Source organism: Oncorhynchus tshawytscha, unplaced genomic scaffold (assembly GCF_018296145.1).
Source record: "Oncorhynchus tshawytscha isolate Ot180627B unplaced genomic scaffold, Otsh_v2.0 Un_contig_7923_pilon_pilon, whole genome shotgun sequence".
Lineage (NCBI taxonomy): Eukaryota > Metazoa > Chordata > Actinopteri > Salmoniformes > Salmonidae > Oncorhynchus > Oncorhynchus tshawytscha.
The window spans coordinates 11,971-24,669 of record NW_024608136.1 but is presented as its reverse complement, the minus strand read 5'-3'; the positions used below and the strand labels follow the sequence as shown (position 1 = coordinate 24,669).

Genomic DNA, 12,699 nt, shown 5'->3' with positions numbered 1-12,699 from the left:
AGGTGCAGGCAATGTATTCCTATGGGGAGAGAAGTCAATGCAAACTGTTTGATGTAAACACCTTCTTTTAACTGTTAAGGGTTAATGCCACATGGTCAAGGTTAGGCTTGCACAGATCGGGAGGACCTCAGGAACGTACCTGAGGTCGAATTGTGCTTCTCACCCTAACGGTTCTCTCACTGCCACCCAAAATCAAATGACATTGTGGGGCAGGCTGCATTTTGGGCCTTCTTTTTTTCAAGGTCACTGCACTCAGAACGAGCTACGGTCAAGCGGGGCGTCGAACTCGGCACAGTCTGGAGACTATGGTGATGCCATTTTTTGTGTTGATTTCAGAATGCCATTTTGGTGATGGTCCCTCTCCGTTTAAACACATTGCAAATGTACAAAAGTCAACTAGCAAGTCAGTGTCCATCAGTCAATTAGATGTCATTATGACACCAAACTGATATCAATTGACACCAAACCCACTTTTTCCTACTCATTTAGAAGCCAACTATCACATATGTCAGAGCAGGCCCATAATTCACAGCGCCTTCGGTTTAAAACATAATAAAAACATAAAACACAGTTACGTTCTAGCTGCGGGTCCAGGTCGGACATTATGTGTAGTGTGAAGCATTATATCTGCTTGTTGACTTGTATCATATCCGTATTAAACTTGCTCTGCATTGCACTCTGTTCAGCCATTAGCCATTCCTTTCCCACAGTTTAAAGCAGCAATTGGACAAGGCCATCCAGGCCCACCCAGCATAGCACTAACTCATCACGACAACCACCAGCTGCATGTACACACCTAACCTTGAGAAGCAGGAACAGATAAGCACACACACATAATCTTCTTCTTAGCTGAACATTGTGTGACAAAGAACGGCACGACGAGACCCAGAGGGATGACGGACGGCCCAACAGGACCAATCCGAGAAGACAACACCCCAACCCGGACCAACCAGAAGACCAGAACTTCTAGACTCAACCTACTTTCTGTACTGTATATAACATACATGCACTCTGTTATCGGGGCTTCTTTTTGCTGGTTCATCATGAGCTATCAGAAAGGCCCGTAATTACGCTGTATCAGATATCTTCACTCATAATTAAACTGTCGCTTGTTATACAATCTACTACTGTGTCCGAATCAATCCTTGACTGTCTCGCCCTCCTGCATATCCCTTATCAACAGAATCTTGGTAGCAGAGGATGGTTTACTAACGATCCAGTCGAAGTGGAGTTGATCTGGGTGTGAGGGGGCGAGCTGGTGAAAGGACGGTTCTTGGAGGACAAGTGAAAACCAATCGGGGAAGGACAACAATTCTGCTCCACTCGGGAAACTGATCTCCAGGTCGACCATAAACAAGGTAAGCAAAACCTGTTAAATCAAACTTTGCATATTGTCGAATAGTCTATCCAAATTTTTGATCAGTATTACCGAGTGAGTATGAATTTTTGTATAAATTTATAAATTACGCGACAAGTTGAAAAGACAGTGAAGTGAACATATGTGGTGACAATTTTATTCTTAAAACCAGTAGCGGCTGGTCTGACAGAGTTCAGTAGAGGATAAAGTTGAGTTTGATGTGTCTATCCATTAAAACCGATAGCGGCCGGTCTGATCGATTATCAGTAGGGGATAGACCAAATGTTTGTGTATGTTTAATAAAATTCCGATAAAACCGGTAGCGGCCGGTCTGATTGAATATCAGTAGGGAATAGACTAAATGTGTGTGTAGATTAGTATCGAGTATCCATTAAAACCGGTAGCGGCCGGTCTGACGAAGATCAGTAGGGGATAACTTAAAAGGCATACTGTGTGGTGTCAAAAGAGGTCCATTAAAACCGGTAGCGGCCGGTCTGATTGAGGTCAGTAGGGGATAGACGACATTTGTGACAATTATCCATTAAAACTGGTAGCGGCCAGTCTGAGAGAGTTCAGTAGGGGATCATTTCATTTGAAGTATTGTATGATTCTATGATATGAAATACGTTGTATTTGGTATACCATATTGAATGACTGTGGGGAGGGTTTGAATTTTAAATATTGATTGCGCACATATACTGGCAATTTTGGTCGGTCGGATAGTTTCGCGACGCAACGCTATAAAGTTCAGTTATTCTGCGGTGATCTCAAACCGAGTATACGACGGAGAAACTCTGAGATAAGACAGAGTAAGAGCAATAGTATCTCCAGGAATACATCGCTGGTATTAACCGGCGACGAGCTAAGTATATTAGGGTAGTCTCTGAGATCTACCAAATTCATAAACCCAAAATGGCGAGCCCATGTACTCCAAAGCTAAAATTCAATGATTTTCTAGACCAAAAGATGGAAGACAGATCAGGGGGAAAGGACCAGTGGAAGTCTATAAAGAAAGTTTGGGAAGGGTTAAGGTTACAATGGACACAGGCAGGTTACCTAGGAGGGGGGCCTCCAACCGGGGTCCAGCTAACAACGATGGAATGTGGGTTGAGAGAGAAGTTGCAGGAAGCCAGAAACAAGGAAGTAGAGAGAAATAAGAGTCGTATGTTTAAAAACCAGGGAACTAAACAGAGAGAGAGAGCAGAAGCAGAACTAAAAATAGGAACTTGGGCTGTCGAGGAGACACGCAGGGTGCAACTGAACAAGAAACCAGAAATGATGGGGGTAGCCACTCCCTCGGAGGATAAGGTAGCAACAACAGAAGTCACGCAGAAGGCGCCGCCCCCCCCCCACTTCACAGAACCTGCCCTCGGCACCGCCGACTCCATCCCTTTACCCAGACTTATCCACCCTGCCGCCGCCATACGCCGCCACTGTAAAGAGGGTAGGTCCAACAGCAGTACTGACTGGAGGAGAAATACAAACTCATGGGGTGGTTAAAGGTGGACACCTAGTCTGTGAAGAACAGGTGCCAGAACCGAAGGTTCGCTCCACACCTGGAGACCCACAGGGTAGGCGATCATGCACCCCTGACAGTCAAGAACCCAGATACTTCCCAGGAACACCTCAAGAAGTGTATCTCTGGATGGAGCACGTGCCCGAAAGCACAGCCTGAAACCAGAGAGTAATGAGGTTTCCACTCCTTACCAAGATCATAGAGGGGAGTCAAGGGGGGACCTCCGCGGGGAGTATTACAATTCTGTCAACCAACCGGAGGAACAAGGTGAGGAAGGGGAGGATGATGATGTTGACTGGGAAGATGTGTCTGTCACTTCAGCGAGTGTATGGGATGCAGCGAGACGAATTGAGCGCCTGGCTGACGAAGCTGAAGGGTTACATAGCCCTGTCCTACTGGAGGGAGTGTTCAGAGGAAGGACCACTCCAATCGAAACGGCTCAGAGGAAATCTCAACGCATCATGGAAAAAAAACGGAGAGAAGACGAAAAGGAAGAACATGAAAGGAGAAGAAGGACAATCTACACTCAAATGCCCCTTAGGTTGGACGACGCAACCAACCGTGAAGAATATGTTCCCTGGAAAATGCAGGATCTAACGGCCCTAATGGAACAGCTCCCCAGTCTGCACGGTGGTGCATCTGCATGGCTGCATCAACTGCAGACTCTGACCTCCGGGTTCCGGATGGCCCTAGGGGATATGAAGGCCTTATTGGCAAGGGCCACTGACCACACAACCATGAATGTGTTGATCAACGCAGCTGGGTTGGGAACGAAGGGGAGTGCTGTACCACCTGAAACGTACAGACTGCCATTATGGGCTGAACTACGAAGGGCATATCCTACCGAGAGGAACTATGCAACACTCTCCTCGTTCATGATGGAGGCTGGGGAACAGGCAGCTCAATACCTGGACAGAGCAAAGACCCCCTGGAGAACAGTCCACACTGAACCTCACGACCAAACTGGGACCACCCTGAGCATGTGGAAGGAGATGGTGGTGAATGGAACACCGTCAGAGGTAAAGGGCAAACTCAGAGCAACGGTGGGCCTCCTGGCCATGCCTATAGTCCAGTTCAACTCCCATGTTCATCATCACATCACACAATACAACAAAGACAGGGGTACTGCAGATTCACAAGTGCAGTCTCTGCAACTCCAATTGCTAAAACTACAACTGAACGAGGCTCAGAAGTCAGCAAAACCCAAAAAGCAGATGGTGGCAGATGAACAACAGGATGTAACCAAGATCATAGAAAAAACCGTTAGCCAAATGCTGGTGACAGCTCCTGCACCGGCGCTGGTCCAACCCCCAGCCGCATACCCACCACAGCCAAACCCTTACCCTTACCCACAAGCGGGATCTCCACTGCAAGGGACTGGATATGGATATGCTGCCTACCCCCCACCTGGGTACCCTACACCTCCTGTTCATCCATGGGGTGCCCGATCTCCAGGAAGACGAGGTCCCGTACATTGTTACAATTGCCAGCAGCCAGGACATTACGTGAGAGACTGCACATTCCCACCCACGCAACAACAGCAGAACTACCTGGCTAATAGAGGAAGAGGAGGTGGACCAAGAGGGAGAGGGGAAGCAAGATATCCGGCTCCCTCACCTGGTTTTCAACCAGCTTATAATCACCCTGCGGCTCCTGGACCTCCGCCAGGTCAGGGGCCTACCTTCCAGGGGATGTCAGATGGATACCCCCCATGGGAATGAAGCTGCCCACCACCACCATTTGAGACAGATGGCCAACTCTTCCCCATTCACACGGAACCAACTGTCACATGTCAAGTGGACGGGGTCACTCACAGGTTCCTTGTCGACACGGGTTGTACATACTCGGCCATCAGATCTCCTCAACCTCTCTCTTCAGACATCATTAAGGTGGTGGGGGTTTCAGGAAGTCCTGAAGATCAATTTAAAACCGCACCTCTGTTGTTTCAATGGGGCCCATCTATGTTGAAACACCAATTTTTATACTGCCCAAATTGTCCCATCAACTTATTGGGAAGGGACCTCCTATGTAAACTTGGATGTGCGATCTATTTGACAGAGAAGGGGGTGGAAGTTTCAGTGACCCCATTGCCGAGGTCGAGGGTTTTGATGCTCCCCATCCTACCTGCTCCGGTGCCATCTACCAACCAAGAGGTATATTGGCTAAAATGCATCCCCACCGGACCAGGAACTCCCGCCATTCAATTTCAATTTCACCAATTGAGAAAGCTCATCTACTCGTTCCATCCCTACAAGCCCCCACAGACTGACCTACACTGCACACTGAACGTAACCGACGATGAGGACACACCCTACACTCAAGATTGGGACGACAACATGTCCCACCTCACCCCAACCATACGATGTCTCACCATTGTTTGCGGTCCTGAGGGGGTGGCAGCTCCAGTCATACTCCCTGAACATGTTAAGCCTTGGTATTTGCTGGGACCGGACTCCGCGCCTCATGTCACCTTAGCAGTAGGGAATGGACATGAGGCTCGAAGCTTAGGGCCTATGATAAAAAGGGCTTCTAAGCTCTCTTGGGAGCCCACCTCAACACCTGGCATGTTGAAAGCCACCACTGAACAAATGTGGCGGTTAACCATGATCGACACTGAGGAACAGTGCAAGCCCGAACGTCTCACCCTACCACGACACCATGGAAAACCCTATTCTGACCACCCTTCCTCCCAAGTTCTCCTGGATTCGGTAGATGTAGGTATTTGGACGACTTCTCCATTTGATGTGGGCAAACTGCAGGTCCCTCCAGTCACAGTTACCTTAGTAGAACCCAGCCTTCCTCCGGTTTATCGACCTCAATATCGTCTGAAGCCTGAACAAATTGAAGGCATTAGACCCACCATTGAAGGGTTGTTAGGTGCTGGATGCATTTACAAGACACATTCTCCCTGGAACACACCCATTTTCCCAGTGTTGAAAGCGGGAGGAGAGACATACAGGATGGTACAGGATTTCAGAGGGATAAATGATGTTACGCTGCCGGTGGATCTACCTGTTCCTGATCCGCACATCACTCTGAGTAATCTCTCGCCAACTCATCGATATTTTACGGTGATCGATTTAGCGAATGCTTTCTTCAGCATTCCCCTGGACAAAACATCTCAGCCTCTGTTCGCCTTCACCTATGACAACCAGCAATACAACTACTCTGTTTTACCCCAGGGGTACCATTCCTCCCCCGGAATCTTCAATCTTATACTCAAGAAACACCTGGCAGAGCTCAGAATACCCGAGGGCGTGATTTTAATACAGTACGTAGATGACCTACTGCTGGGAGCCCCAACTTCAGACCTCTGCCTTCAACTTACAAAGACACTCCTGGATTTCTTGGCAGTTAAAGGATACAAGGTGAAAATCTCAAAAGTGCAATCTTGCAGACGTACCGTCCTGTTCTTAGGGAGGGAAGTTTCAAGCGAAGGTGCGGGACTGTCTAAAACATACAGAGACTCAATTCTACACCACCCCAGGCCGGTGACTGTGGCAGGCATGCTATCCTTCCTGGGCCTTACCGGATACAGCCGCAATCATATTCCAGACTACACTTCCAGAACCGAACCCCTAAGGGAGATTGTTAGGGACGCAGGCCCACGGAACCTACAGGCTTCACTTCTGTGGACGCCTGAGGCATCTAAAGCCTTTGGTCTTCTAAAAACAGACATGTCTGTTGCTGCAGCTCTTACTGCACCCGACTACACCAGACCCTTCCATTTGGATGTTTCTGAAAAGGAAGGCTTCTCATCAGCTGTCCTGTTTCAGAAACATGAGGGGGAGAGAAGGGTACTGATGTATCACTCTGCGAAACTAGATCACATCGAAACTGGCCAAACCACCTGTTCCAGATATGTGGCTGCGGTGGCCAAAGCCATTGGAAAAACAGCACACCTGGTCATGTGCCACAAGATGCAAATCCACACTCACCATGGGGTTGCAGCATACCTGATCAGCAAGGAATTCACTTTCAGTGCGGATAGAAAAAACAAAATACAGAACAAATGCACCCAGTCACACATCACGTTTGTGAACACCGACAAGAACATGGCAGACGCACTCAATGCAGAAGAAGGCCTACCACATTCCTGCCAAGAGAGAGCAGCTCAAGAACTCAAACTGAGACCTGACCTGGAGAATGAACCTCTAATCGGACCTGAACTATGGCTCTACACAGACGGATGCTGTTACAGAGGAGATTCAGGAAACATTGCCGCTTATGCAGTAGTGCAGCAGCTACAGGATAAGACCCATGTAACCCTGGAATCGGGGGTTGTCCCTAAACCAGCATCAGCACAACTGGCCGAAATTGTGGCTCTAACACAAGCACTGGAAAGAGCTGAAGGGAAAACTGCAAACATCTATACAGACTCCGCCTACGCGCATGGAGCAGTGCACACAGACGGACCTCAATGGGTGAGGCGAAATTTTACCACCACAGGCAACCTGCCTATCAAACACAAAGCCCAAATGGAACGGTTGATACACGCTGTGACTCTACCAAAGAAAGTGGCCATAATGAAGTGTCGAGGTCATCAAGGACTAACAAGCAGAATCAATCGGGGTAATGATGCCGCAGATCAGGCTGCAAAAGCAGCTGGAGGATACCACCCAAGGCAAATGGTGCTTGGAGTAGCACCAGCAAGGACAGAGCTGACAAGCCAACACGTACAAGAGCTACAGGAAGAAGCAGGACCATATGAACATTCGGTATGGATGCAAAAGAGAGGCTCAAAAGGACCTGATGGAGTGTGGAGGTGCCATGATGGAAGACTGGTGGCGCCAGCCAACCTCTGCCCTGAACTGATACGAGAAGCACATGGGCCCACACATGAAGGGAAACTCAGGACTTTACAGAAAGTTTCCTACGTATGGTGGCATCCCCACATGAAGGACATGACAGACTTATTCTGCGATGAATGTAATATCTGTGGCAGCCACAACCCGAAGAAACCTTACCAGACCCCTATGGGGTCCTACCCAGTGCCGAATGCGTGTTTCCAAGATATTAGTATAGACTATACGGATATGGGGGCAGATAACGTGAAGAACGGGAAAAGATATTTGCTAGTGATGGTAGGTTCTCTAGGTGGGTAGAGGCAATACCTACAGCTAAGGAGGATGGGAAGTCGGTTATAAAGTGGTTACAGACTGAACTCATACCCAGGTATGGGGTTCCTAGACAAATCAGATCCGATAATGGGTCCCACTTCTCCAACCACCACCTGAAACAGGTGGAGGAGAGGTTCGGCATTACACACAAGTTTGGTTCGGTGTATAAGCCGCAATCGCAAGGCCTTGTGGAACGCGCTAACCAGACCCTGAAAGTGAAAATTGCCAAGGTATGTGCAGGTACCAAATTGACTTGGGTGGAAGCCCTGCCCCTTGCACTGATGGCCATGAGGTCTTCACCAGGTGCGGGGACACATCTTTCCCCACATGAAATAATGACAGGGAGAGTAATGCCAGGTCCACCAAGAGAGGGAGGTCATATGCCCCCTCTTGATGTACACCAGATATGCATGACTGACTATGTAAAGAAATTGACAGAACTTTCTGCAGCTCTCTCCAAACAGATACACAGAGTCCATGAGGGGGAGCTGACAGGAGATCCAGAGCAACCAAGGGTAAAGGTCGGAGACTGGGTAAGGATCAAGGTCCACAAGAGAAAGTGGCAGGATCCCAGGTGGACTGGACCGTACGAAGTGAAGGAGGTTACTTCACACTCAGTCCAGGTCAAAGGTAAATCAGGGGCGCCTTGGCACCACTTGACTCATTGTACACCAGCTTCGATTCCCAATAGAACACTGACAGAGGTCAGGGTCGACTTGAGCGACTTGAATTCGGCTCCAATACAACCCGATTAGCAGGTGACGATGTGGACCAGACTCCCATCAGCATCGGCTAATAGGCCTCCTAGAGACAGGGGTTATCCCTGGACTAGACTCGGCATATCTGGCCCCATGTTTGTTATTTTCCTCATAGCCACAGGAATCTCAATGGGACTTCTCCTATGGCTATTAGAGCACCATACACCTCCATCAGGTACACGCTCAGGACAAATTAACGTGTCGTCCAACTCCACCACACCCACAAGCATACATATATTCCATAGGCGCAGCATTCAGAGCGAAGAGACAGAGTGCACCTCAAAGCAGATTAGATCCACCACCCTATGTGTACCCATCAGTACTACCACCACTGTCACCCTGCCATGGGGAACGTTGGGAAGCCCAGGTGGGGGATATGGTACCCACGCCCTTAGTTGGTCTAGGTCAGTGTGGTACATGACAGAAGGGGGGTATTATAAATGGTCGTGGAAGAATTTAGTGGCAGAAACTGGTCCTGACTGGTCTAGCTGGACAGTGCATCAGATGGCACTCCTGTGGAGGAGAAGGTTGATGTTAACTAAAGTTGAAACTGGTTTGAAATTGGTAATCAAACACAGGGAAGGTGGTACTGGGTGTACCCCTTTCTTATTAGCACCATGGGAAGAGCAAAGAGTATATTGGCATCTAAAGATATGTGTTACTAACATAACCACCCCCCTTGCAGTGCTCTCAGAGCGAGAATCGGTAACCACAAATGACCCCAGGTGGGGCCCTGTTACCATGACCACTGCTCCTCCCAAAGTGGATGATGCTATCCTGATGGCCACAGGGGTCTCAGGTTTTAGTAATAATTGGCTGTTGTTGACCGAGGAAGCTGCAAATAGCACCAGACAGAGTTGTGTGGTGTGTATGGGAGCTCGTCCATTGCTCTGCATTGTCCCGGCGGTAGTGACCCTAACATGCTTAATCCCACTAATGACTACAGATAACCCCAGTTGTAATTGTACTGCCTGGGATGGTGTCTATCCCATAACTAAATCCACCATTAGGAAACCATTGTTTTCCAACAAGGTTGCCAAGGCAAATTTCACCTGTGTCAATATGACGGGAGGAGGAACCGAGGTGGGACAGGTTCCTGGGGACTGGTGTCTGGACACAATTAACATTGTTGGGAGTTTCAGGCCGATATCCCGAGCTGATGTGTGGTGGTGGTGTGGTAATACTGTCCTGTTTGATAAATTACCCTCCAATACTACTGGAAGCTGTGCACTTGTTACTCTCCTGTTGCCTGTTTCTATCTACCCTATAGAGGCTGGAGACCTCGTCCTTAGGATCCAGACGGTGACCCCTGGAATTTGGAAGGGACGTTCCAGGCGGGCCACCACCCCATCTAGTGGTGATCCCACATACATAGACGCCATTGGTGTCCCCAGGGGACTGCCAGATAAGTATAAATTAGTTGACCAGGTTGCAGCCAGTTTTGAATCTTCTATATGTTGGTGGTGTACCGTTAATAAAAATGTGGACCGCATTAATTACATTCATTATAATGTCCAAAAACTAGGGAATTGGACTCAGCAAGGCTTCGAGGCGGTTCATGGCCAGTTGGCAGCCACCAGCCTTATGGCTTTCCAGAACCGCATAGCCATTGACATGTTGATTTCTGAGAAAGGAGGTGTTTGCACTATGTTTGGTGAGCAATGTTGTACTTTTATCCTGAATAATACCGCCGCTGATGGAAGCCTGACTGTGGCTTTGGAGGGTCTGCGTACACTTAATGGGAAAATGAAATCTCACTCAGGTGTGGACACCTCGATGTGGGATTCCTGGATGGAGGTTTTTGGTAAATATAAGGTTCTGGTTTCCTCCATTTTGGTGTCTATCTCTGTGTTCGCAGCCATATTGGTTCTGTGTGGATGCTGTTGCATTCCATGTATAAGATCACTCACCACTAGGGTGATCACTAGAGCTATTGACCCAGTTACCCCTTCTCAGATGTTCCCTCTTTTAGCTAACGAGCCTCCAGAGTTTGAGGAGGATGAGGAGACTGCTTATTGAACATGGTTTTGTCACATCTCTTTGGAGATGTGAAGAGAGGGACTCACAACTTTTTCCTACTGGAAAAAGTTGCACCCATTACCACCTTTGGTTCACGCCTCTTAGGAGTCGTGAAGAGAGGGATTTGTGAAGCATTATATCTGCTTGTTGACTTGTATCATATCCATATTAAACTTGCTCTGCATTGCACTCTGTTCAGCCATTAGCCATTCCTTTCCCACAGTTTAAAGCAGTAATTGGACAAGCCATCCAGGCCCACCCAGCATAGCACTAACTCATCACGACAACCACCAGCTGCATGTACACACCTAACCTTGAGAAGCAGGAACAGATAAGCACACACACATAATCTTCTTCTTAGCTGAACATTGTGTGACAAAGAACGGCACAACGAGACCCAGAGGGATGACGGACGGCCCAACAGGACCAATCCGAGAAGACAACACCCCAACCCGGACCAACCAGAAGACCAGAACTTCTAGACTCAACCTACTTTCTGTACTGTATATAACATACATGCACTCTGTTATCGGGGCTTCTTTTTGCTGGTTCATCATGAGCTATCAGAAAGGCCCGTAATTACGCTGTATCAGATATCTTCACTCATAATTAAACTGTCGCTTGTTATACAATCTACTACTGTGTCCGAATCGATCCTTGACTGTCTCGCCCTCCTGCATATCCCTTATCAACAGTAGGCCTATGTGAGGCGACCCCGAATCCCGAGTTTCGGCTCGATAGGTCCTTCGGTGCCCGGGTAAAACCCTAATTGGTGCTGAAAATCCACTTTTTTCCATGCCTTGCTACGGGGTCCTTGAATGAGCTATCGGACAGAAACGTTGGGATCTGTCTCTATGGGCCGAGCCGGTTTCAATGCACCTAGCCTTGCGTCTCTGAGACTTTTCTAAATGTCGTCATTTTCGTAATGGTCAAAATGAATTGAAGTCATTGCAAATGTACGAGGCTGTTTCTCGGTCCGAGAACCTTTTAGAGCCACCTAACTCACCACGCACTATCGACCGGAGGTCTAGAACAGGATTCTAAAGTTTCGGAACTCTAGGTCTGACGGTTCTTTTTTAGCTCGAACAAAGCTAACTATTGCAGTCACTGTCTGTCTCTACGCATCCCAATACGTCCCTCCATCCAAGTTGTGTTTTAGTGTGATTTATTTTTCCTTTGAAATTTTATGGGAAAAATGACTGATTTACAGTTCATGGGGGTTGCCTAATCACATATATGAAGTTTTGGAAAGATCTGACTTTTTTAACCCCTCGAAACAGCCCCTGAGACACCAATTATGGCACTTCCGGTTGGTAAAGGAAGCTATAAGTCAACACATATCCTCACTGGGGTATGCTTTTATAGAATCCTGAGTTTTAAGTCCTTATGTTAAGAACTGACTGATTTACACAGGGTTGAATGCACTATGTCTATCAAACTGCAGGCAGGGTATGGATATACACTTTTAGGGCGATTTTAACCACTTCCGGTTGGTCCAGGAAGCTTAGAATCAACACAGGTAGACCTCGTAGTGGCCTGATGGACTGTCATCGAAGACAGGTTCATACGACATTCATAACCCACATAGGCTTCAGGTTGAATTTAGGGGTGCAGGCAATGTATTCCTATGGGGAGAGAAGTCAATGCTTTTAATTTAACTATTTTAACTATTAAGGGTTAATGCCACACGGTCAACGTTAGGCTTGCACGGATCGGGAGGACCTTAGGAACGTACCTGAGGTCGAATTGTGCTTCTCACCCTAACGGTTCTCTCACTGTCACCCAAAAACAAATGACGTTGTGGGGCAGGCTTCATTTTGGGCCTACTTTTCGAATGGTCGCTGCGCTTAGACCGAGCGAGCTACGGTCAAGCGGGATATCTCGTTGAACTCGGCACGGCCTAGAGATTATGTTTATGCCATTGCCTGC

At 48.0% G+C, this 12,699-nt stretch overlaps 1 protein-coding gene across 1 annotated transcript; it reads left to right on the top strand.

Moving 5' to 3' along the window:
• The first annotated feature begins 677 nt into the window (after positions 1-677).
• LOC121843296 (endogenous retrovirus group FC1 Env polyprotein-like) lies at positions 678-11,406 on the top strand. The gene is made up of 2 exons (XM_042312887.1): positions 678-1,358; positions 8,444-11,406. Exon 2 carries the CDS (start codon positions 8,758-8,760, stop codon positions 10,768-10,770), a length of 2,013 nt encoding a protein of 670 aa, XP_042168821.1. The 5' UTR covers positions 678-1,358; positions 8,444-8,757; the 3' UTR covers positions 10,771-11,406.
• The last annotated feature ends 1,293 nt before the right edge of the window (positions 11,407-12,699 follow it).